Below are 27,319 nucleotides of genomic sequence, written 5' to 3' on the forward strand. Positions count from 1 at the left end.
AGAAACAAAAGCATAAATGGGGGGGGCAGGGGTGAAGAATATGATGGAGAGCAAGACACAGATAGTAATTATAACTGTGAATGTGAATCGGATGAATTCTCCTATAAAACAGAATGAGATGGTAGAATGGATTAAAAAACATAATCTTGCTATATGTTGTTTACAAGAAACACATTTGAAACAGGGGGATACACAGAGGATAATGGTAAAAGGCTGGAGTAGAATATATTATGCTTCAGCTGAAGTAAAAAAAAAAGCAGGGGTAGCAATCCTAATTTCAGACAAAGCAAAAACAAAAATAAATCTAATCAAAAGAGGTAAGGAAGGAAACATATGCACCAAGTGGTGTAGAGAAGAAGTTAAGGGAGTTACAGGAAGAAATAGATAGCAAAACTATACTAGTGGGGGACCTCAACCTCCCCCTCTCTGAGCTTGATGAATCTAGCCTCAAAATAAACAAGAAAGAAGTTAAGGAGGTAAATAGGATTTTAGAAATGGTGGATATGGCAGACCTCTGGAGAAAACTTAATGAGAATAGAAAGGAATATACCTTTTTCTCAGCAGTACATGGCACATACACAATAAATGACCATGTACTACGGCATAAACCCTCATAATCCACTGAAAAGAGGCAGAAATATTAAATGCATCCTTTTCAGATCATGATGCTATAAAAATTGTATGTAATAAAGAGCCATGGAAAGATAGACTAAAAATTAATTGAAAACTAAATAATCTAATCACAAAGAATGAGTCAAACAAGAAATCACAAAAAGTAATTTCATTCAAGAGAATGACAAGAATGAGACAACATACCAAAACTTATGGGATGCAGCAAAAGTAGTTCTTAGGGAAAGTTTTATATGTCTGAATGCTTACATGAATAAAATGGAGAAAGAGGAGATCAATGAATTGGGTATGCAACTGAAAAAGCTAGAAAAAGAACAAAATTAAAATTAAATACCAAATTAGAAATAGTGAAAACCAAAGGACAGATGAATAAAACTGAAATTAATAAAACTATTGAAACTATCTTACTCTACTACTCTACACACAGTGATGAGAATAAGAGAGGAGGCAACGGGGATGATAGAAGGGAGGGCAGATTGGAAGAGGCAGTGATTAGAAGCAAAACACTTGTGAGGAGGAACAGGGTGAAAGGGAAGAGAAGAAGAAGGATAAACAAGGGAAAACAAGGTGGAGGGAAATACACAGTTATTCATCATTATTATACATATGAATGGATGGAATGAACACATCCATAAAAGAGAAGTGGATAGTAGAACAGATTAAAAACCAGAATCCTACAATATGTTGTTTACAAGAAACACATCTGAAATAGAGACATACAGAGTAAAGGTAAGGGGTTGGAGCAGAATCTATTATGCTTCAGGTGAAGTGAAAAAAAAAGAAGTAAGGATAGCAATCATGATCTGGGAGAAAGCAAAAGCAAAACTAGACCTAAATAAAAGAGACAAGGAAGGAAACTAAGGTGTGGGAAATGATACCATAGATGATGAAGTAATATCAATAGTAAACAAATATGCACCAAATGGTATAGCATCTAAATTTTGAACAAATTGAATGAGTCACAGGAGGAAATAGACAGTAAAACTATACTCCTGGAGGACCTCAATTTCCCCCTCTCAGAAGTAGATAGATCTAACCACAAAATGAATGAGAAAGAAGTTAAGAAGGTGAATAGAATTCTGGAAAAGTTAGATATGATAGATCTCTGGAGAAAATTGAATACAAAGGAATTTACCTTTTTCTCAGCAGTACATGGCACCTACACACAATTGATCATGTATTAGAGTATAAAAACCTCACAACCAAATGCAGATAAGCAGAAATATTGAATGCATCCTTTTCAGATCACAATACAATAAAAATTACATTCAATAAAATGAAAAGATAGATTAAAAATTAATTGGAAACTGAATAATCTAAACCTAAACAATAAGTGGGTCAAAGAAGAATTCGCAGAATCAATCAATAATTTCATTAAGGAGAATAGCAACAATGAGACAACATACCAAAATTTACTGGGTGCAAGACAAAGCAGTACTTCTTAGTGGAAATTTTATATCTCTAAATATTTATATCAATAAAACGGAGAAAGAACAGATCAATGAATTGGGCATGCAAGCTTAAAAAAAAAACCTAGAACAAATGAAAAATCCTCAACTAAAACGCAAATTAGAAATCCTGAAAATTGAAAGAGAGATTAGTAAAAGTTAAAGAATACCATTGAACTAATAAATAAAACTGAAAGTTGGGTTTTATGAAAAAAAACAATAAAAAATAAAGCACTGTATGGGGCAGCCAGGTGGCACAGTGAGTAGAGCACCAGCCCCGGAGTCAGGAGGACCTGAGTTCAAATCCGGCCTCAGACACCTGACACACTTACTAGCTGTGTGACCTTGGGCAAGTCACTTAACCCCAATTGCCCTGCCTTCCCCCCTACAAAAAATGAAAAAAAAAATAAAAAAAGCATTAATCTGATTTTAAAAAAGGAAAGAAGAAAACCAAACCATTAGTATCAAAAATGAAAGGGGCAAATTTATTAATTAGGCAGAAATTAAAACAATCAGTAGGAGCTATTTTGTCCAATCATATGCCATATGTGTTTACATGTAATTGGGGAAAAAATACTAACTTAAAAAACCCCCAAAATAAATTATCTAGACAATATAAAAAATTTTAAGTCCACCTGCCAAGACAAACCCAGGAACTATATGAACAAAATTAGCCAACAGTTTTCATATCAATAAAGTCAGATCTAAACAACTGGAAAAATATTAATTGCTCATGGGTAAGCTGAGCCAATGTAATAAAAATGACAATTCTACCTCCATTAATCTACTTATTCAGCGTCACACCAATCCAACTACCAAAAAATTATTTTGTGGAGTTAGGAAAAAATTCAATTTATCTGGAAGAACAAAAGGTCAAGAAAATCAAGGTATTCAATGAAAAAAAATGTGAAGGAAGGTAAACTAGCTGTACCAGATCTCAAACGGAGTTAATAAAGTAGTAATAGTAATATTAAAACCATCTGGTACTGGCTAATAAATAGAGTGGTAGATCAGAGAAATAGATTAGGTACACAGTACAATGCAATAAATAACCTTAGTAATCTAATGTTTGATAAACCCCAAAATCCAAGTTTTTGGGAAAAAACTCCCAATTTGACAAAATCTGATTGGAAAACTGGAAAACATTATGGCAGAAACTTCGTGTAGAGCAACATTTCACACTGTATACTAAGATAAGGTCAAAATGGATAAGTTAAACATAAAGGGTGAAACCATTAGCAAAATTAATAGAGCAAGGAATAGTTCACTTGTCATATGAATGGGTAAGGGAAGAATTTAAGACCAAACAAGATATAGAGAGTTTACAAAATGTAAAATGCATAATTTTGATTGTATAAAAAAAGTGTTTGCACAGACAAAACTAATGCAACCAAAATTATAAGGAAAGCATATAACTAGGTAGGGCAGAATTACAATAAGTTTCTCTGATAAAAGTCTCATTCTTCAAATATATAAAGAACTGAGTCAAATTTATAAGAATACAAGACATTCCCCAATTGATAAATGGTCCAAGGATATAAACAGGCAGTTTTCAGACAAAGAAATAAAAGTCACCTATAGTATGAAAATAGGCTCCAAATCACACTACTGAGTAGAGAATTGCAAATTAAAACAACTATCAGGTACCATCTTGCATCCAATGATTGGATAATATGACATGAAAGGAAAATGACAAATGTTGGAGGGAATGTGGGAAAACTGGGATACTAATGCACTGTTGGCGGAGTTGTAAACTGATCCAACTATTCTTGCAACTATGACCAAAGGGCAATAAAACTTGCATACTCTTTGATACAGCTCTACCACTGTTAGGTCTGTATCCCAAAGAGAATAAAAAGAAAAAAAAAGGAAAAGAACCCATTTGTACAAAAAATATTTATAGCAGCTCTTTTTGTGATGGCTACAAATTAGAAATTGAGGGGATGACTATCAATTGGGGAATGCCCAAACAAGTTCTGGCATATGATTGTAATGGGATATTATTGTGCTATAAGCAATGATAAGCAGGATGATTTCACAAAAACCTAAACACTTACATGAATTGATACAAAGATGTTGTACACAGTAACAGCAATATTGTACAATGAAGAACTGTGAATGATTTATGTATTCTCAACAATACAAGAAGACCTGTGATGAAAAATGCTATCTACTTCCAAAGAAGTGATGCTGACTGAAGCATACTATTTTACTCCTTCCTTCCTTCCTTCCTTCCTTTTACTCTTTCTCTTTCTGTCTCTCTCTTTCTCTTGAGTTTCTTGCACAAAATGACTAATATGGAAATGTTTTACATGATTGCATACATATAACTTATATCAGTTTGCTTACTATCTGGGGAGGGGTCAGGATGAGAAAGAAGAATAGAATTTGGAACTCAAAAACTTCAAAAAAATGATTAAAATTGTTCTTACACATAATGGGGGGGAATTAAATATGATTTTTTAAAAAAGAAATACACTGGGGAAAAAGCATGCCGAGCATAATGAAAAGACCTGACCATGAAATCTACTAATAGGAATGATAGAAGAGCATATATGGAGGGCAAGAGGAATTTTTCAGTGAGAATATATCATCTATCTTTATCCTTTTCCTGGGTGTAAGTAATAGATCTTCATGCACTAAATGATGGAAGAGCTAGATTAACATCTGAATCAGAAACAAACCTTTAGGAATAGTACTGTGATCTCAGGAAGTTATTTAATGATGTCGGTGTATCCTGTCTTGACTTTGGCTGATTTCTGACTGGCAGAAGCCTACTCTAAAGTCTTTCTCCTCTTCTGATTAACCAGACATATTAATAAATTGCAAATGGAAAGTAAGGAGGTAAGGAGAAAGCTTTGAAAAACAGAATTTACATCAAAATTCCAGTTTCATCAAGTAACGTGTCTCTAAGAACATTTCTTACCAAGTAAGCTTATTCAGACTTCTCTTCAGTATTAACCATTTTGTAGTGCTTCAGAATTCAGTTGTATTAAAAAATAATTTTTTCAGCTTATTCATGTGGAACAACAATGTTGCCATCAGCTGCTGTGGAGGTGTAAGACCAATAACACCAGCATACGGGAGGGCTACTAGCACAAGTTCTTTGATTTGCTTTTCTAAGGACAGCAACTTTAAGGGGTTAACAATCTCACTTTAATCAGACATACATACATCATTTACTTAGTTCAGGGGAAAAAGTCAGCACCTGAACTTCAGAGAAAATACAAACAGAAATTACAAGAAGAAATTATATAGACAGAGCAAATAAATACCAATCAACAGACAGGCTTCTAGCCATGTGACCAAGATATTATAAACATAGTTACCAGAGAGAGAAGCACCAACATGTGGGTTTTCAAAGCTGGTGGCTCTAACGGCTACCCAGAGTCTCATCTGGCCAAATCAAATGAACTTCCCATGAGTAAACTCCTAAAATCAAAATGCCAACCCCAGAGCATACACGCATACACACACACACACACACACACACACACACACACACACACCCCTTGTTTAGGGCTCTGGGGCTTAGCGCCTACTTGGCAAAAAGGTGTAGGCCTGAGGCTTAGTATCTACTTAGCAAAAGGGTGTGGTAAAGATCTTTAATCACCAGCACCACAATCATATATAGTTTCACATCAATGACTCGATTCAAACAAAGGCAAGATTCAAAGGCATTTGATTGCCTTAGTGCTGAGAAGCACTCCAAAACAAAAGACAACAAAAGTCTCACTTTACTTGCTATTACACCATATCATTATATTTACATTTTTTATTAATTAATTTATTTTTAGTTTTCAACATTCGCTTCCACAAGATTTTGAGTTCTAAATTTTCTCTCCATCTCTCCCCTCCCCCTACTCCAAGATGGAATGCATTCTGATTACCCCTTTACCCAATCTGCCCTCCCTTCTACCACTCCCCCCCTCCATCCCCTTCCGTTCTATTTTTCTTTAGGGCAAGATAAGTTTCTATGCCCCACTGCCAGAATCTAATTTCTCAGTTGTATGTACAAACAATTTTTACCATTTCTTTTTAAAACTTTGAGTTCCACATTCTCTCCCTTCCTCCCTCCACACCCACCCTAATTGAGAAGGCAAGTAATTCAATATAGGTTATATACAGTAGTCATGCAAAACACTTCCATAATAGTCATGTTGTGAAAGACTGACTCTATTTCCCCCCATCCTATCCCCCAACCATTTATTCTATTCTCTCCTTTGATCTTGTCCCTTCTCAACAGTATTTGCTTCTGATTAGCCCCTGGCCCCATTTGTCCTCCCTTCTATTATCCACCCCTTTCTTATCCCCTTCTCCCATATTTTCCTGTAGGGTAAGATAGATTTCTATACTGAACTGAGAGAATATGTTATTCCCTCCTTAAGCCAAAACCCAATATATCATCCCTTCATATTCAACTCACCCTGTGCCGTGTGTGTGTGTGTGTGTGTGTGTGTATTCTCTCCAACTACCCTAATACTGAGAAAGGTCTCATGAGTTACAAATATCATCTTTCTATGTAGGAATGTAAACAGTTTAACTTTAATAAGTCCCTTATGATTTCTCTTTCCTGTTTACCTTTTCATGCTTCTCTTGAGTATTGTATTTGAAAGTCAGATTTTCTATTCTGCTCTTGTTTTTTCATCAAGAATGCTTGAAAGTCCTCTATTTCATTGAATATCCATTTTTTCCCCCAAAACATTATATTCAGTTTGCTGGGTAGGTGATTCTTGGTTTTAATCCTTAGCTCCTTTGACCTTTGGATCCTCTGCTCCCTTAGCGTAGAAGCTACTACATCTTGTGTTATCCTAATTGTTTCCACAATAATTGAATTGTTTCTTTCTGGCTACTTGCAATATTTTTTCCTTGACCTGGGAACTCTGGAATTTGGCAATAATATTCCTAGGAGTTTTCCTTTTGGGATCTCTTTTAGAAGGTGACCAGCAGTCTCTCTCAATTTCTATTTTACCCTCTGATTCCAGAACATCAGGGAAGTTTTCTTTGATAATTTCTTGAAAGATGATGTCTAGGCTTTTATTTTTGATCATGGCTTTCAGGTAGTCTAATAATTTTTAAAATTATCTCTCCTGGATCTATTTTCCATGTCAGTTGTCTTTCCAGTGAGATATTTCATATTGTCCTCTATTTTTTTCATTCTTTTGGTCTTGTCTTATAATTTCTTGACTTCTCATACAGTCATTACCTTCCATTTGCTCCATTCCAGTTTCTAAGGAATTATTTTCTTCAGTGAGCTTTTAGACCTCCTTTTCCATTTGGCTAATTCTGCTTTTTAAGGCATTCTTTTCCTCATTGGCTTTTTGGACCTCTTTTGACATTTGGGTTAGTTTATTTTTTATGGTATTACTTTCTTCAGCATTTTTTGGGTCTCCTTTAGCAAGCTGTTGACTCATTTTTTGTGATTTTCTTGCATTGCTCTCATTTCTCTTCCCAGTTTTTCCTCTACTTCTTTTAATTGATTTTCAAAATACTTTTTGAGCACTTCCATGTCCTCAGACCAGTTCATATTATTCTTGGAAGCTTTGGATGTAGGAGCTTTGGCTTTGTTGTCTTTTTCTGCCTGAATATTTTGATAATCCTTGTTACCAAGGTAAGATTCTATAGTCATTTTTTTTCTGCTGTTTGCTCATTTTCCTAGCCAATTACCTGACTTTTTAACTCTTTGTTAAGATAGGACTCTGCTTCCAGTGTACAAGCTTCATGGGTATATGAAAGGGTACCCTTCAGAGGGTTTTGTGCAGCTGTTTTCAGGACCTGTAAGTTTTCAGTTCTTCCAGGTTGTATGATCAAAGGAGAGGTGTTTACTCCTCTCCTGGTCTGTGCTCTTGTCTATGAGTGACCACAAGCACTCTTTTCTGCAGCCATAAGTGCCAGCATGCCAGCGTAGATCCTTGCCCCAGGACTGCCACCCTGGACTGTGACCCAGATCCAAGCATGGGCAAAGCCAAAGGAATCCTGCCTCAGCGTCAGCAAAGAGATCCCTGGAATGCCCCTCTGAGCAGACACTTCAGCCTTCTCCTGTCTGTGGGTGGAGAGCTCTGGAAGCAGCTATTACTCCTGACACAGCTGCCTCCTTGGAACTGGGGCCAGATGGCACTCTGACAGACCTTTTCTACTGACCTTCTAGGTTGTCTTTGTTGTTTGTGGGTTGAGAAGTCTGGAAACCACCAGAGCTGCCAGTGATTCAGTCCCCTGAGGCATGCTGTAGGTTTGCTGGAGGGCCAAGTCTATGCTGGCCCATTTTGTGCTGGACTGTGTTCCTCTCTCAGACTGGTGCAATAGATGCTTCCTGTTGACCTTAGAGGTGTTCTTGGCTTGGAAATTTGTTTCACTCTGTCATTCTGTGGATTCTGCTGCTCTAGAATTTGTTCAGAGTTATTTTTAGCAGGTATTTATAGGGGTTTGGGGGAGAGCTCAAGCAAGTACCTGCTTTTACTCCACCATCTTGGCTCTGCCCCCGTATAGTTTCTTTGTAAAAAAAAAACAAACCAGTATTTAATCACTTCAGATTTAATGACTATATAGTGGGCTGTATGTGCTTGAAAATTAATATGTATCATTTTCCTCAAAATGTGTCTTTTGTCTGAAGTATTAATTGAAAGTAAACAGGACATTAATTTAATTATAACCCTGTATGAAACAATTGTTTATATTAATATTGCTTAAATCTCAAAACCTTGTATTTTTGCACCTTCTTGTCTTTTTTATTTTTCTTACCAATCAATCTCTACTTATTTTTTAAAATAGTGTTATTAAAAGAACTTGGTTTAAAAAAAAGATATAAAGAAAAGTAATTCTGTTGGAATGCCTCTTGAATCTCCAGCTTATCAAGGAAAATGAAATATTCTCAGAAAGAATAGAGGCTCCTTTCTTTGCAAAGCAGGAGGTACTATGTATTTGGGAAAATGCACATACTGTCAGGCACGGCTACAGTGTTGATTAGCTATCTTCTGTTACAATAAAAAGGATGGGGGGAGATTGAGATATTCATAAACAAAAGGGATATAAAAGCAAATGATCTTAATAATTTTTTTCAAAAAGAAGAAAAGAAGAGATTAGAAATATTTTCTTCCTCATTTTCCAAAAAAGAAAAGAGAGTGGTATCTTCCAATTAGAGGCAATTGACCTTGATATTGACTGCTAACAAAATTCTTCAATGTATTACTAAATCATGAATTCTGAAAGGTAAGGAGAGCTTTATGTTTCAGAGGATTGGGAGTATCTAAAGAAGCACAGGGGAATTCTCACATATGTTAAAAAGTTGTCACGTTCAATGTAGAAATGGAATGAAGAGGCAGAACATATGGAATTATGAAAAGTCTGATGGGCTTCCCACAGAGGTGGTGCTGGGAGCTAAATCTTTTCAGTAGCACATTTTTGGCTTTCAGAAGAATGAAGCAGGCTTACTAGAAAGATCATTAGTTAAAAAGCAAGAGAAAAATGAGGCAAAAATGAATGGTTGATGACTTCCTAATGCAGCCTTTTCAGAAAATCACAAAATTTGAGAATTTTAAGGAACAACAGTAGTCTTCTAGTCAAATCCCAAATAACCCCCGAGGAATCCCCACTACAATATCCCACCAGCCTTTACTTAAAGACATCCTGTGAAGAGGTACCCTCTACCTCAAGGCTGCCCATTCTACTTTTGCATAGCTCTAGGTTGTAACATGCTTTTTTCTTATATCAAATTTTCATTTGTGACTTTCCAACTTCTAACTATGGCTTCTGGTTTTATCCTCTAGAACCACCTGCACACATAGCATAACAACAGAAAGTTCTTCTGAGTTCCTGAGACATAATTCTATTCAAGTATATGAGAAGAGAACCTCCTGAGATTATCCCACCTGGAAACCACTACCCACTCTTCCCCATCCCACAGGGGCAAGGGATGTTACCAGAACAGACCCAGAATACATTCCTGAAGATCATGGAGAACTGAGCAAGAAACACAAGACCTTAAGACCACAGTTATGTTTTATTTTATTTTCAAATCACTGCTACATGCTGAATGCAAGAGGAAAAAGAGATGGGAAGTGAAGAACAGATTGAGATCGAGACTAAGATTGGGATTTCTAGATGTTTGCCAGGACATATGAACAAAAACCCAATAATAATTTCTGCCTCTACTTCCTTGATTATCTCACCTGTTAACATCTTTCTTGCTTTCTAATCTTATTACTAAACTGAAACTATTCTCTCCTAAATTACCAATGGCCTCTTAATTTCAAATCAGATAGACTTTTCTCAATCCTAATTCTTCTCAACCTATCTGCAGCTACTAACACTGGAGGCACCCTTAGCTTCTTGGATACTCATTTCTGTCTATAATTGTCATTTAAGGGACACAGGAACAAAACCGCTACATAATTTTACCAATTTTTTGACACTGCACTCCATCTAGCCAACACTTTTTAATCTCCCTTCCTACACAATCATCTGTATAAGCATCCATAACTGGTTATACTCAAAGGTTCTCCCTGAGGAATTTTCTCTTTATACTGAGTAGGTAACATAACCAGCTCCCATAGTTTTAATTATCTCCACACAGACCATATAGAGATCTATATTTCGAGCTATCATCTCTCTTCTAGAGCTATAATCTCACATAAACAAATGCCTATTCAACATTTTAAACTCAATATCCTGTAGACATCTCAAAGTCGATATGTTAAAAAAAAACTCATTATCAACCTCCCCAAATCCATCCTTCTTCATAATTTATTTTTGTTAAGTGCATAGCCATCCTTTCAGTCTTCAGATTTAAGATCTTGGAGTCATCCTCAATTCGTCTTATTCATCCCACACAGACAGATCAGTTGACAAATCTGATCATCTATCTCCCATAGCACTCTCTTTGCTTTCTATCCACCTACACGGTCACCAACCTAATTCACTGTCCCTGGGATTATTGCATTGTCTCCTTACTGGCCTCTCTGGCTTAAGTCTCTCCCTACTCCAATCCAACCTCCAGACATCTGTAAAAATAATTTTCCTAAAATATAAACCCAACAATGTTACTTCCCTTCTTAATAAACTTCAGTGACTCCTTATAACCTCATTGATCACATAGTAAGGAGCACTCCAAACACATCTGTGGTAGCAGATCCTAGAAAAGGGTGGGGCTGTTTGGTGCCAACCTGCAAAACAAGATTCCTCTCCTTTTACTGAAAGTCTGGTGAAGATTGGAGCAGAGAAGAGAGGAGAAGAAAGAGCTGATGCTTAGCCACCAGGAAGAGAATATCTTTGTGAAGAAATGATATAAGTAACCAGGAGACAAGGCAACTAAGCAAGGCCCGCAGTGGCAATACGGAAACAATCAACTTCCTTTCCTTGCCTAATACTTTTCAGAGGTAAAGCCTCAAAGTAATAAACATTTGGAGCAAGACATTGGCAGCACACAAAGAGGTAATGACCCAAAACAGAGTCCAGAGTCCCCCTCACCTATATTCCTGTAATCGTCTGTGAACATGATGCTTGGGCTACCTTGAGGTGATGCCATTTTAACAGGCTTTTGCAAATTTGCAAATGAGCCAGTCTTCCGTTTTCTGAAGAAGCGGGCAATTTTGGAAAAACCTACAGGTGGGATAGACCAAAATAAAAGAAAATAATGGAATCTTACTTCTGGCAGATAACATGGTGTAAGAATCTAAGTAACAGAGATAGCTATCATCCCAGGCATCAAGCTCACCTAAATCAGCACGCGCTCTAAAGGTGGTGGATCTTGCAAATGCAGAAGATGATACTGGAACAGGAAAAGGACGTGCCATTGTATCTGAAACCCAGAAGGACAGGAGGTAAGATCAGAACAGCTTTGGTATTCTCATTCAGAGACAGAAGCTCTGTAAGTGTTAAAGTGGTCCTGTACACCAGCTGTTCAGTGTGTCCCCAATATCTTCTTGGTAGGTAATACCCAGCTACAGAACATTCTGCACCCATCTACATAACTGTAGTTTAAGGGATACAGGAATAAAATGGCTATAACTTTAGCAAGTATGACTTTATTAATCTCTAAGATTTCTGCTTCTCAATAGTTCTTCCCTGCCCCTCCTTTATTTCTTTCTTCTCTGTGATTTTCCATCTCCCCCAAGATATGCACTCCTCTGTTCCCCTGCTCCCTGACTGCACCAAGAAAGCTACTCCAACAAAGCATCTCAAAACACTAGTCAGGATTTCCAAAATTGAAAAGGGTAGAAAACACACATATGACCTCTTTAGTTCTAGAACATGAGTCAAGGAGCTCAGATCCACCTTACCTTCACTACTTAGATTGGAACAGCAACATGAGACTATGGGATAGTTAAAAGCCAATGGAATATCCCTCCGAGTGAGGGGCCCCTGAATGGGCTGATTGAGCTCCTTGTTGATAGCGATGTAGGCAGTATGAGAGGAGACAACTCCCGACTGAAGGCTAACATCCACCACTCTTTTCTTCTCCTCTGCAGCATCCTGTAAGTTTCCATCAAGGGTCTGGATCAAGGACTTGGCAGCCAGGCGATGAATTGTAAGTCTGGAACGAGACAATCTTCTTTGCTACCTATGGGCACCTGGAAAGGGAGTCCTAACCCTTAATTCCTAAGGATTCCCAATAACCAGGGAAAGCAAGTGGGTAATAAAAGGAAAAGACGTATGAGTCCACAGGATAGATTAATGAGAAAGGGAGGGAGAGAAGCCTCAACAACAGACAAGTGAAAAGGAGGGAGGAATTGCCAAGGATTCTTACTTGTCACCTGCTTTAGGCTCCAGGGAGAATGTCACTGTGTTCTTGAAGGTATCACCTTGGAGTGTGTAGTGAAGACACACCTCACCTGCTGCCTCTCTGGACTAGAAGAAAAGCAGAGAGGTCAGGGAGTAAACAGCCCTTTAAGGGGAGTCTTGAGGTCTAAATCACAAATACAAGATCATAGCTCTAGAGCTTGCAGCGATCTCATAGGTCATCCAGTCTGACTCCCTCATTTTAAATAGCTGGGAACGGAGGTCCAAAGGAGCTCAGTGACTTGTACCTGATCATAAGTCATAAGCATCTGAGGTGAGATTTGAACCCAGGTCCTTAGACCCCAGAGCCATGATTTTGTCCCACATACCACACTAGATCAGAATGGAGTCATGTTCAGGAAAAATAACATTATCAAGGTCCAGGTATACCAGAAGGGAAAGGAAATTAGAACACTTGTTCCACATGCCATCCTCTAGATAAGCCCACATACCCACCTTCTAACAGAAAAGGAAAAGCCCAGGACAGTGTTTGGACATCTGCTATCACAACTATAGGACCCAAAAGTAGGAATGGGCACTTACTGCATTTGTCCCTTTCAACTGAGCATAGACAATTAACCTCTGACCATGGAAAATGACAGCAGGAGCTGGAGAGAGCAAGGTAGTTTCCAGCCCAGGTGGCAGAGTCCAGGTCAGGGAGACATCCTGTACCACTGGCTGCAGGGCCCGCTTGAGGGATTGGAGGGCCTGTGGGAACAAAATGGAGGCTGTAGAGCTTGAGGTAGAAAGGACCCCCAGAAAAAGAGGCTTTACAGGCAGGGAGGGAACTTGATAGGAGAGGATAATTAATGGCTGAGAAGATATTTCTTCCTCCCTGCTCATGTGAGAAACCAGGCTTCAACCCTCTTCCAAACTCCTGAACATATCACAGCAACCTGTTCCCCCAATTCTTTTTGTCATTTACAGGAAACTTGGGATAGTGGGATTTTTAAAGATGACAACAAAGTTAATTCCAAGTTGTAGAGCCAGAACCTCCAGGGAAACAAGGAAAGGTCCTGGTCCCTGAGGTCAGCTCCAGTCTTTATACCTTTCATCCCCTTCATGTTCATGTCCCTTAAACATCTGTCTGTCATGACCAGAGACTTTCCCAGGGAAACATCCTGGATCTCTTTCAACACACTGTGAGGTCACCCCTGCTCCACACTCAAGAGCTCTCAGGTTTACAGCTGTAAAGTCCCAAGGCCTAGAAGTGGAAAGGTCCCACTTCACTAACAAGGCATGTTCCCAAGCACCTCAATACAAAAAATACCAGAGCAGAGGACATGGGGACAAAGATGTATCTGTGCTCAAGTAGCTACTGTGGTGCCTCAGTGGGAAACAGATGCTTTTGAAGAAAAGAAAACTGGGGGCCAAGCCAGGATGGTGGAGTCAAAGCAGGGACTTCCTTGAGCTCTCTCCCAAACCCCTCCAAAGACCTGTAAAAAATCACTCTAAACAAATTCTAGAGCAGCAGAGCCCACAAAATGACAGAGTGAAACAAATTTCTAGCCCAAGACAACCAGGAACGTCAACAGGAAAGGTCTATTGCATAGAGTTGAGAGAGCAGTCTAGTGCAGGCCACACCAGCACAGACCGGGACCCAGCGATACCCTGAGTAGGCCTCAGGGGATTGAATCACTGGCAGCTGTGTTGGTTTCCAGACTTCTCAATCCACAAACACCACACACAATATAGAAGATCAGTGGGAAAGGTCTGTCCAGATCTGAGTGACAAAGGAGTGTGGTCCAGCTCCAGCCCCAGCCCCAGGGCAGTGGCGGTGGCTGGACTGGCAGAGCTGCTTCCAGAGCTCTTGGCCCCATAGACAGTGGGGGGATCAAGGGATTGATCAGAGGGGGATTGCAGTGATCGCTTTCCTGGTGCTGAAGCAGGATTCCCTTGCTTTGCCTTTGCTTGGATCTGGTTCATAGTCCTGGGTGGTGGTCCTGGGGCGAGAATCAGTGCTGGCATGGCCGAACTTGTAGTGTGGACAGAGAGGGAATCCTCCACACGGTTTCAGACAGAAAGGAGGGATTGTGGTCACTCACAGACCAGGAGAGGAGTAAACACCACTCCTTTGATCATAAAAACTTAGAAGAAATAAAAATTTACAGATCCCTAGAAGTATCTTTGAAAATAGCTGCATAAAACCCCTGAAGCTTGGGACAGTGCACTCTCCACTCTGGAAGCAGAGTGCTACCTTAACAAAATGCTAAAAAGTCATGTAATTGCCTGGGGAAAAGATCAAACGGTGCAAAAAACATCAGACTATAGAATCTTACTTTGGTGACAAGGAAGATCAAAACATACACTAAGAAGGAGAAAACAAAGTCAAAACCCCTAAATCCAAAGCCTCCAAGAAAAATATGAATTGGTCCCAGGCCATGGAAGAGCTCAAAAAGGATCTTGAAAGTGAAGTAAGAGAAGTAGAGGAAAAAGTGGGTAGAGAAATGAGAGTGATGCAAGAAAATCATGAAAAATGACTGAACAGCTTGCTAAAGGAGACCTAAAAAAATGCTGAAGAAAATAACACCTTAAAAAAATAGGCTAACTCAAATGGCAAAAGAAGTCCAAAAAGCAAATGAGGAGAAGAATGACTTAAAAAGCAGAACTGGCCAAATGGAAAAGGAGGTCCAAAAGCTCACTGAAGAAAATAATTCCTTAAAAATTAGAAATGGAGCAAATGGAAGCTAATGACTTTATGAGATATTAAGAAATTATAAAACAAAACTAAAAGAATGAAAAAATCAAGGATAATGTGAAATATATCAATGGAAAAACAAATGACCTAGAAAACAGATCCAGGAGAGATAATTTAAGAATTATTGGACTACCTGAAAGCCATGATCAATAAAAAAAGCCCAGACATCATCTTTCAAGGAATTATCAAAGAAAACTGCCCTGATATTCTAGAACCAGAAGGGGAAATAGAAATGAGAAGAATCCACCCATCACTTCCTTAAAGAGATCCCAAAAGGAAAACTCCTACGAACATTGTAGGCAAATTCTAGAGTTTCCAGGTCAAGGAGAAAATACTGCAAGCAGCCAGAAAGAAATAATTCAAGTATTGTGGAAAAACAATTAGGATATCACAAGATTTAGCAGTTTCTACATTAAGGGATTTGGGATATGATATTCCAGAGGTCAAAGAAACTAAGGATTAAAACCAAGAATCACCTACCCAGCAAAACAGTATAATCCTTCGGGGAAAGAAATGGATATTCAATGAAATAGAGGACTTTCAAGCATTCTTGATGAAAGACCAGAGCTGAATAGAAAAATCTGACTTTTAAATACAAGACTCAAGAGAAGCATGAAAAGGTAAACAGGAAAGAGAAATGATAAGGGACTTATTAAAGTTGAACTGTTTACATTTCTACATGGAAAGATATTTGTAACTCATGAGACCTTTCTCAGTATTACGGTAGTTGGAGGGTATATCTATCTATCTATCTATCTATCTATCTATCTATAGACAGAGGGCACAGAGTGAGTTGAATAGGAAGGGATATCTAAAAAATAAAATTAAGGGGTGAGAGAGCAATGTACTGAGAGAAAGAGAAAGGGAGATTTAAAATGGGGTAAATTATCTCACATAAAAGAGGCATGAAGGGAAGAAGGGGAAAGGGAGGAGGAATGAGTGAACCTTACTCTCATCAGATTTGGCTGATGGAAGCAATAACATACACACTCAATTGGGTATGGAAATCTCTCTTACCTTAGATGAAAGTAGGGGGAAGAAGAGGATAAAAGCGGGGAGGGGGGGATGAGAGAAAAGAGGGCAAATGGGAGGAGAGGTAATCAGCAGCAAACATTTTTGAGGTAGGACAGGGTCAAAGGAGAGGAGAATAAATTTGAGGGTGGGATAGGATGGAGAGAAATGTAGTTAGCCTTTCACAATATGACTGTTGTGGAAGTGTTTTGCATGACTACATATATACAATCTATACTGAATTACTCATATCTCAATGAGGGTGAGTAGGGAGGGGGGACAGGAGAGAATGTGGAGCTCAAAGTTTTAAAAACAAATGTTTAAAATTATTTTTACATGCAACTAGAAACTAACATATACAGGCAAGGGAGTACAGAAATTTATCTTGCCCTAAAGGAAAATAGAAGGGAAGGGGAGGGAGGGTGATAGAAGAGAGCGCAGATTTGGGGAAGGGGTAATTAGAATGTATGCTGTCTTGGGGTGGGAGGAAGGGAGAGATGGGGAGAGAATTTGGAACTCAAAATCTTGTGCAAGTGAATGTTGAAAACTAAAAATAAATTATTTAAAAAAAAAGTCACCTTGGGCTGCATTCTGTCCCTGCCTGTGATGAACTCTGCAGTGCCCCCAGCTGCCTGAGCAATGCCTTTAATAAGGCTGGTGGAAGCCCCTTCTCCAATTCCAAAAGAGAAACACCTGTAATGAGAAGACAGCAGGCTGGCCAAAGGAAGCCTTAGGAAAGGCTTCCTGACTCCTACTTCAGTGGGGAATTAGAGGACAAATGCCTTAAGGGGTAGAGTCCTGCTGAGGGATCAGAGTCCTTCTTTAGGTACCCAGCCATCTTACAGATCATCATCATAGAATCACAGATGGAGTGCAGGGAGAAACCTCTGAGGCTGTCTGGCCAAACCCCATCATATTACAGATGAAAAAACTAAGGATCAGAGCCATGGTGAGTTAAGTCCGTTTCACAGGCTGAATCCTGAAAACCATACCTGTGATTCTGACTGTGGCGTTGAACTTCAGCAATGACCTTCAAGGTATCACTAACTTCTCCATCTGTGAAGACGAAGAGCTGCAGAGGGAGACAAGCAGTCACAGATCCTGTCAAAGCCACCTGAATTTCCTCAGGGCTCTCCTGACCCAAACTACAGCAGATGCCCCACCACAGAGGAGGCTGCCTCACTATTCAGTTCCACATTACTGTGGGTCCATAAGGGGAGGCTGGAGGCCATTTGTCAGCAGCCCTGTAGATATGGTTAGAGGTGAGATATGGGGCTGTGGCAGGGAGAAAGTAATAAGGATTTATGAAGCACCTACTATGTGCCAGACACTATGCTAAGCACTTAAAAAATATCTCAACAACTGTGATGTAGGGGTTCATTCAGGACACCTGGGAGGTTTTAGAGCCTCCTAAACTGCTGAATCAGGATCTTCTGTGAGCAGGATCTTTCACTGGAATGTTGCAATGATTTGGAGAGGCAGTGGATGTAATAGAAAGAAGGGTGGGGGGCAGCTAGGTGGCATAGTGAGGAGAGCACCGGCCCTGGAGTCAGGAGGACCTGAGTTCAAATTTGACCTCAGATACTTGATACATGTTTACTAGCTGTGTGACCTTGGGCAAGTCATTTAACCTCAATTGCCCTGCCTTCCCCACTGCAAAAAAAAAATAAAAATAAAAAAAAAGAAGGATGGACTTAGAGTACATCAGTAAAGACCTGCATTCAGAGTCATCTCTATCACTTAAGTAGTTCTGTGGCCAGGAGCAAGTCTTGCAACCCAAAACCATAGTTTGCCCAGCTGTAAAGTGGAGAAAATAACATCTGTAGGACCAACCTCACAATGATGTTATAAGAACCAAACAATATAAAGTATATCTTTACCATTTATTTATTTTTATATTATTTGTATCACAAATTACAATATGAATTTTCAGTTATTGTTGTATAGCCAATAGGTCTCACCACTAGTGCAAGAGATGAGACTCTTCTTATGGGAGGGGAGACTCTATTAGACTTCCCTAGTCTATTCTTACTGTTGATTTAACACTAGGTGGCTGGGTGACCCAAGGGATAGAGCACCAGCCCTGGAGGCAGCAGGGCCTGAGTTCTGATCCAGCTTTAGGCACTTCCTACCTGGGTGACTCTAGGTGAGTCATTGAACCCCAACTGCCTCCAAAACAAACCTGATCACCTTTGACTTCAGACAAGATTAATGCTAAGGACCCATCACCCAAACAAACTTGTCTCCCTTCCTCCCAGTCCCAATTCCTCACCTGCCGAGGGTGGCCTGGCCTGCAGGACTTGCTATAAATATCCTTCAGGGGCTCTAAGATTTCAGTCCCTCCCAGGTTTGCTTCTAGAGCCTTTACTCTCTGCACAGCCTCCTCCATGGACTTCTGCGTGTACTCCACACTCCCTCTGAGACACATACATACATACACATGAAAGTTCCATGAGAGACATTTTCCAGCAGTGTCAGGAACTTAAGCCTCCTCCCCCTCTCATAAGCCCCAGCTCCAAAGACAGGGCTTATCCTAGAATTCTGTAACTATACCATTTGTAATATCTCCCTTAAAACTTCCCCTTTTACCCTCCATCTTCCTCCCTACCTCAGTGACTCTAGCCAGAGACTCACGGAAAGAATGACTCAAAGGAGGATCCAAAGCCATAGATATTGAAAAAACAGCCAAGGGGCAAACTCTTCAGCAACAGGACCAGAGTTTCCTGAGTGAGAAGAAAGGCAGAGAAGAGATTTTAAAAAAATAAAGTGTGCCATTTTCCATCCTTATGATACTTAGATCTCACCCCGTTCTCCCCTCCATGATTCCAATAGCACTGAGTCACCCTTAAAGTGGTCACATTGAAATTCAGCCCACCATAAGCAAATAGTCAGTATGTTACAAGACTAGTCGAATCCTCTAAATTCCATTTTCACTCCTAGAAAAAAAGGATATGCAAAAGGAGCATAAAAGGGAAAAGAAACTGGTACCTTGGCACTATCAATGCGCAACTGGGCACCTTCTTCGCTATTCATTTCGCAGGACATGCTCCCTGAGCGGTCCATGAGGAAGATAAATTCACCAGTGCTATCTCCTTGAGACACAGGTATACTAGGGTAGAAACTCACCATCACAGCTGGATCTCCCATTAGCGAACCTACCCAGAAGTAAAATTATAAATAAATAAAAAATACATAAATGAATAAATGAACACACACACACACACATATATCACCAGAAAGCAAAATAATGTGGGGAAAGCAGCTGAATGAGCACAGAGAGTTTTATTACTACACCCTTGAACTTTTATTTTTGGTTGGCATTCTTGCTCTAGTTGCAAAAGGACTTAACTTATAAAATTGCCAAAGAAAACTGTACAGGGGAAGGAGCCATCAGACGCAGGCTATACCTCTAAATCCCTTGACATTATGTGAAGGAGATTAGAGATATATATTGGACTATACTACTGGACTGGTCACACATCACAAGAGAGATTTCCAAAAGATCTCGTCCAGCTAGAACTCTGTGCCCAATCTAATCACATTAAACTGAAGATGGATAAACCGTAAGGTCCTACCAACAAAGTGAACTGTGCAAGCACATGGCAGGAAAGCCACAGTTAGACAACAGCTTCTATAAAAAGATCCTTCATTAGAAAGTAGTGTCTTGGCTATCTCTTCCAATTCTGGGATTCCAGGTCTGAGACTATACTACATTATGATTTTAAAGTAGGTCAAACTATCCTAGTATAACATTCAACAGTCAGAACAGTAACTTTGTTCTTTAAGCTTTAGCATTTCTACATTTGGGATAACAATGAAATCCTTCCTTGTTCTCTTTCAGTAAGGTAATGAATCTCCCTCTTTGGATTCCTGAGACTACCACTGCATACCATAGTTACAACCATCCCACAACTATTTCAGTACCTCTCTGCCAAGTATCAGCATGCCTGGAAGGTAGTTCCTCAGCAAGGTGAGCAAGCTCCTGAGATTGGCTCACCTGGTTTGGCATCAGCCTGGGCCAGCTCCACAGACACACTGGGTGTGTTCACCTCTCTGTAGTAAACCAGCATCTCCACATCCCGATCAAACTGATGCCCTTCAGCCAAGGAAACCTGAAAGAGGATGGGGCAGAGCAGAGCAATGCTAAGAGAAGAAGGAAAATTCCAGGAGCTTCTTCTGGATTCCTAGATGTGAACAAGGGGCTGGAGAGTTAACTTCCCATTGGTCAGTGATGCTCTGGGATGGAGTTAGTATGAAAGGAGAAACATCTGGGTCTAGAAGGAGGGGAAGAGGGTACAATATGACCATCTTATGGATGAATTTAGGACATTGGACAGTAACTGGAAACAAAAAAGAGGTCTATGAGGTATGGAAGTGGGCAGGGGCACCAAGGCAATGATGCTCCCTGCTTAGTTAGTTACCTGGGCAACAGTCTTGTCATCTTCCAAGTACTGAAGGGGACTCAGAGCACAGTTGGACTGGACTTTCTCAATGCCGTTGTGAGAGCAGACGTTGGCACTGACACTAAATGTGTAGGGCAGCTCCTTGCCAGGAACCCGAGGGATTTGAGAGGTGATGTTGTCTGCCTCAGCTGACTCTACAATGACCCACACAGTGAGGATCCCAGATCCCTTTTCTTACCTAGGTCACAGGATCCAGGTAGAACAAGATGTCCCCATTGTTCTTCCATCCACAATCTGCCACCCTCTTATTACTGAAGGAGGCCAGGCTCCTCACCTTGCAGGACATAGCGTGGATTCAAGATGGCTGGCAGGACAAAGCGAACAGCCCCATCTGCCTCCAGGGATAGTTCCTGAACATAGCTCAGAGTGACAGCAGCTTTCTGACCAGGGGGAAGATTTCCTAGACTGCAGCTGAAGATGTCACCAGAGCTGCTATCCTGCTCCAGAAGGAAGGCTTGGTGGCCTTCAGAGATGGCATTCTCATAATTCTCCTGGGCCTGAGGGGCAAGAGGAAGAACAGGAATGAAGAAGTCTTAGGAACAAATAGAAGAGGAAAAGAAGGCTTTGGGGAGAGAGGCAGAAGGGAAGATAAGGAAAGGGGTTAGGGGAGGCAGTCAGCAAGAAAATGATAGCAGGGCTGAGAGCAGAAGCAAAAGCCACTCAGGTTGACTTCTCTCCAAAGGGCTTCAGTCAAGAAACAGAGATTTAGGGTCAGAAAGTCCCTAGAGGACTTCCTAGTTCAACCCACTCATTTGACAGAAGAGAACACTGTGGGCAAAACAGCAGCTCCAGTGAGGACAAAAGCAATTCAGTGTTTCCCACTGAGACTACAATAAAACATACCGATTTAACATGAAGAATGCAAAGGGGAGCCCTGGGGTGCCATGCCTACTACCTGCTGCTTCTCTTGTATTTCTGCCACTATACTCTTCCCATCCACCAGAGCCTGGAAGCTATAAACAGCAGAGTCTTCATCCATGGGGAACACAAAGAATGCTTCCACAGGATTTGCTTCCTCATTCTTGTAGTCCAGGGTTGCAGACACATCTGCCACAAACTCATGGATAGACACAGCCACAGAGATGCTCTTAAGAGGCACTGGAGGAAGGAAATGCACACCAGCCCTCAGTTCTCAGCACCAAAGACTCCAGAGATGGCCTACAGAGTTCTAAAATCTTCTCTTTTTTTTTCTTACCTTTCTGGTACTCATGGTAGACTTACCTGGCTGCTTGGAGTGGGTGAGAAGACCACAAGGGAATAACATAGTGAAACTGTATTTAAAAAAAAGAAAAAAAAAGTGAAATCTTAAGTAATCCATAGTTGTTATTCCAACACCACTGTGGACCTGACTTTTTATTGGAACCAGAATTCTCTGTAAGAAACAATTCCACCAGTTGGAAGGCAGGCAAAGATGGCAAGAAAGAGGGAAAGAAGAGGTCAAAGAGAACAGACACATCTCTGTTCAATCTGAGAGGCCAAGAGTTAAATTACCCTAGGCTCAGACAGTGACCCAGTTACTTAGCCACAGTGAGACTTGCCGATAGAACTGTACTGGCTGCTCCACATAGGACACCCAGAAATGCTAGATGATAAGTGGTGGCTTCAGCCCCAGAATAGGTAAATAAAGAGCAAATATGATAACTGATGACATAAGTGGGTAGTTCTTCCTTTATTTAGGGAGGAACTAGTAGTTCAACCAAAGGGTTTGTTTCTATTGGTAGGCGCTGTGGTTGTTTCCAAGGAGAGTATATTATTGCTGAACTATCCTCTCTGAGTCTTACCAAGATGTGACCTAAATCCTAAAGGAAGCCACATTCTTCTTTTTCTTGTTGTTTTCTTTAGCTTTCCTTACTCGTTTCAGCTTAATCCATGTTTAACAGTCTTGAATGTTCTTTTTAAAAATAAATACTTTTTCTTTTATTCATGTAACAACAATGTTGCTAGCAGCTGTTGCAGAGGTAAAAGACCAACAACAAGAGCACACAGGAGGGCTGCTAGCACAGGTTCTTAGATCTGCTTTTCTAAGGAAAGCAACTTTGAGCGGTTAACAATCTCACTTTATTTAAACATACATATATCATTTACTTAGTTCCGGGGAAAAAGTCAGCACCTGAACTTCAGTGCAAATACAAACAGAAACTATACAAACAGAGCAAAATAACATAAATCAGCAGACAGGCTTTTATCTGTCCATAGCAATATATACACAGTTACCAGAGAGAAGCACCAACATCTGGGTTTTCAAAGCCAGGGGGCTCCATGATGGCTACCCAGAGTCTCATCTGGTCAAATCACATGACATTCTTCCACTGAGTGAGCCCTAAAACAAAATGCCACCCTCAGAGCTTATATACCCTGATTAGGTTCAGAGGGCATCACAACCATGGGACTCAAACACATGTGACCTAAGCCTTCCCATGGCTTAAGGAGGTCATCATAAACTCTTGATATAATCAACGACTTCTGATTGAAACAAAGGCAAGACTCATCAAAGGCACTTGATTGCTTTAGTGCTGAGAAGTACTCAAACAAAAGACAACAAAAAATCCACTTTTCTTGCCATTACATTTGAAAAGCAAGATTCATCAAAGGTACTTGACTGCTTTAGTGCTGAGAAGCACTCCTAAAGAAAAAACAAAGGCAAAAAGTCCCACCCTGTTTACCATCACAATTCATTCATTCATCCATTCAATTCAGGAACCCTTTAAAAAGAAGTTCTCCAAATACTCATAGGGGGTTTTCTTTAGGCTATTCCCCTTTGTCTTCCTGATGGGAATCACTGATGAATTTGATTTCTGAGAGCAGTCTTGGACTGAGGTCAGAATGATGAAGCATTTATTAATCACTTACTGTGTGCAAAGCATTGTGATACAAGTTTAGAAAGCAAGATAGATCCTGTTTTTAAGGACCTCACAATCTAAAAGGAATCTCCAAGAGATTTGAGAGGTTTCCTACTGCCTTGGAAAATCTGTAGAAATCTGGGCCATGAAATTCAGCCTTTTCTGTCTCTAGGCCCCTTGAAGTCTCCTCTTAAAATCTAAAAACTATGTCAAACTCTGCCTGGCTCTCCATTTCTCTATTAGAAATTCTAAGTTAGATTGATCACTTCACCACCAAATTTTCTGTCCCCTCCATCTACCAACCAGTTCTTCCTTATGGGTGAGCATCAGAGTCAAAATGGACTTCCCCTCATTGGTTTTTTGATTTTTTTTTTTGAAGGATGAAATTAGTATTAAAGAAAGTAAAAAAAGAAGTATTAGCTGTTCTGGTTGTGGAAGGGGAGGGAGAAGAGAAGGATTCCAGCAGATGTTTAGAGAACTGAAATGTTTGAGTCAAATTTGTGATTTGTCTCAGTCTCCTCATAGATGTCCTCTTTCAAGTGGTCTGCAATATTCTTTGATGACATTATATACCACACCTTTATCTGCTACCACTGTCTTTATCCAACTCTTCTGCCCACCTTGCTCTTTACCTCAGTTCTTGGATTTCCCCACCAGTGTATCTTCTGACAGAAAACTGCTAATATAATGAGAGAAATTCATTAATACCAAATGTTACTTGCCACTCCTTTAATGATCCTAGTGATGTCAGAGTTTCAGTAACATTTGTACATTCCTACTTTTAAGATATTTATTCATGATTAGATTGGTCTGAACTGCACTCTAAGTGCCCCTACCCAGAGAACCAGCTTAAGCTGGTTCTCAGCTTCTATTGTCCTTGCCCCCGCTCCATTGGGATTGCTGAGATGAAGGGCAAAACAGCAGAAAGAAAGTGGGTTTCCTTCTCAGAGCTAATATAATAAAAATGACAATTTTACCTAAATTAATTTACTTATTTAGTGCCATACCAATCAAACTACCAAAAATTGTTTTATAGAACTAGAAGAAATAATAACAATTCATCTGGAAAACAAAAGGTCGAGAATAGCAAGGGAATAATTGAAAAGAAATGCTAGGGAAGGTGGCATAGCCATACCAGATCTTAAATTGTATTATAAAGCAGTAATCATCAATCTTCCCTCTCCAAGCACCACTGTGATCTCATGACTAGGTCTTGCTGCCTCATACTATCTCCTCCCCCTATTCTCAAAGCATTAAAACTATGGAAGAGCCTCGGAGATTCGTATGTCTGTTTTCTGAGTCACCTTATCAGGCAGATGCATTGGACACAGAGCAAGCCTGTTTGCTGAAAGGAGCCAATCAGGAGCCTGAAGTGAGCCCAAGTCTTGCTCACTCCCAGATGCCTTTGCTGGTGTTCACTGGTTGACCTTGCTGAGCTGTGTGTCCTCCTCCCCTGCACCCCAAACTGGCCCAAACCAGCTTTATGGTCAATTGTTCCTGCAAAGTGTCCTGCTTCTCTATCCACCTATACCCAAGAAAGACTGTCCATTCTTTTTCCCAACCCCTCCATGTACCTACTGTTTGTAGTTTTCAAGCATAAGTCTCCCCTGCCTCTACTTGCCCTTTTGTACTTTGTGCTAGGGACTTGGGCACTGCTGTCTGATTTTCCTCCTAATAAACTTTTGTGCTTTCAACTCAGCTTGGACTCCTCTGCATGTTGAGGGTTGGGCTTCACCCGGTTGACAAAATCTTTCCCTTGAGTCAACTGCTGAGACATCCTCCAGGGTGGCAGGTTTGCTACCCTGGTATCTGAATTAAAGATGCTTTATTCTTCAATTCATGGCATTGATTTCTGTCAGGGCTTGCCATTTCTAAACACACAGTCCTACTGGGTATGGTCAGGGTTGTCATGCTAAATGAAGTCTTCTCCCAGCTTCTTCTCCACCTTGGGTCACAGGTCAGTCCCTGAACTGTATCACATTCCAGGGGGCTTCCTGGGGAAGACAAAGTGACTCCCACTGACACCCTAATATCTTATGGAAAGAAACAGTGCTACCCTTATTTTAAAAAAAATTAATTCTAACAGGATATCTTACAAGACACAAAACAACTATGAGCATTCAGTGAACACCAAAAGGTTAAAACAGTCCCAAAAAGTCATTGCTAATCTTGCCTAAACTTTCCAAGGGTACTAAGAGCGTGAAAAGTCATGGGAAGTGTACCTATCCCTCTGAAAACCTGTGGCACAATTTCTTGGCCCTCCATGCTCAGCCCTAACTCCTATTTGAAAAATATTTTAATATTTAATCATAGCATTTATTTAATATTTTAATAAACATCTAGTTATTTGCATGTTTTCTTCTCCCATAGAATATGAGCTCCTTGAAAGCAGGAGCTATTTTTGCTTTTCCTTGTAACCTCAGCATTTAGCATGGTGCCTAGTACATTTTTTGTTGTTCAGGTTCATTGGTGTATGAATTTGCCTGATCCCATTTGCAATTTTCTTGGCAAAGATCCTGGAGTGTTTGACATTTCCTTCTCCAGTTCATTTGACAGAGGAGGAACTGAGAGGCAAATGAGCTTAAGTGACTTGCCCAGGATCACACAGCTAGTAAGTGTCTGGGGGTGGTTTTGAAATCAGGAGACTTCTTGACTTAAGGCTTGGCCCTCTATCCACTGCACCAACCAGCTATCTTGGCACAATGTCAACTGTTTAATAAATATTTGTCAATTTTCGTCTTAAAGCAGTAAAACTTGGGCTCATTCTAAAAATTCAGCCAGTGGAGAAGTCTATATTTACTCCAAATGGCACCCCCAAGTCAGCTCCCATCATCCAGCCCCAAGTTTCAGTAAGAATGTGATAGGAACAATCAGGCAAATCCTAACTAAGGCAGGGTGGGGCCCGCAAAATGCAATCAGAACAAAGATCGAGCTTGGTTCAGGATAACAGAACCTGCAGCATTAATAGATCTGGCCGAAACAAAACTCTGCCAGGGGGAGGGGAGGGGAAACTCTAAGTAAAGAACAGGAAGGGGCCAAAATGGGTGAAACACAGCAGGCCTGGGCGACAAGGCCAAAGTTCTTATAATGACAGAAAGTTAGATATAGAAGGTTACATAAGATCTCATTTAACAGCGGAAACTGAGGCCCAGAAATGGGAACTGATTTGTTCAAGGTTCAGAAACAGAATTCAAATTCAGGTCTTCTGAATCTTGCTTTCAAGTGCGTAGTTCTCTCCAATGCACAAGCCTTCCTCTCAAGCTTTGGAGGAAAGTAAGACGTTAAATGGCGGGGTAGGGGGAGAACCCGGGTTTTTAAAAGATAGTAAACATCAGACTAGTCTAAGCCCTCAAAAGCCCAGAGTTGGAGACTTTCTCCTTCCCTTTTAGTGCCATACCCACACTCCTTGGCATAGGAAATTCTTACTGGCCAGTACCCGGTAATACAGGTGCCAAT

The 27,319-nt window shown here is 40.2% G+C and overlaps 1 protein-coding gene across 1 annotated transcript in view; it reads right to left on the reverse strand.

Moving 5' to 3' along the window:
• LOC118839670 (von Willebrand factor A domain-containing protein 5A-like) overlaps positions 1-27,319 on the reverse strand; it is a 31,539-nt gene that overhangs the window by 3,293 nt on the left and 927 nt on the right. Inside the window, exons 2-16 of the mRNA XM_036747179.1 lie at positions 22,245-22,294; positions 21,919-22,121; positions 21,298-21,520; positions 20,982-21,157; positions 20,558-20,672; positions 19,549-19,715; positions 19,195-19,283; positions 18,833-18,977; positions 17,553-17,632; positions 17,139-17,253; positions 13,395-13,559; positions 12,820-12,920; positions 12,353-12,606; positions 11,788-11,871; positions 11,541-11,672 (exon numbers count right to left, since the gene is read on the reverse strand). Coding sequence (XP_036603074.1) covers positions 11,541-11,672; positions 11,788-11,871; positions 12,353-12,606; positions 12,820-12,920; positions 13,395-13,559; positions 17,139-17,253; positions 17,553-17,632; positions 18,833-18,977; positions 19,195-19,283; positions 19,549-19,715; positions 20,558-20,672; positions 20,982-21,157; positions 21,298-21,520; positions 21,919-22,121; positions 22,245-22,287 — 2,092 coding nt within the window. The 5' untranslated portion in view covers positions 22,288-22,294. The remainder of the gene's footprint in view (positions 1-11,540; positions 11,673-11,787; positions 11,872-12,352; positions 12,607-12,819; positions 12,921-13,394; positions 13,560-17,138; positions 17,254-17,552; positions 17,633-18,832; positions 18,978-19,194; positions 19,284-19,548; positions 19,716-20,557; positions 20,673-20,981; positions 21,158-21,297; positions 21,521-21,918; positions 22,122-22,244; positions 22,295-27,319) is intronic.

The sequence above is a fragment of the Trichosurus vulpecula genome, chromosome 2 (assembly GCF_011100635.1).
Source record: "Trichosurus vulpecula isolate mTriVul1 chromosome 2, mTriVul1.pri, whole genome shotgun sequence".
NCBI lineage: Eukaryota > Metazoa > Chordata > Mammalia > Diprotodontia > Phalangeridae > Trichosurus > Trichosurus vulpecula.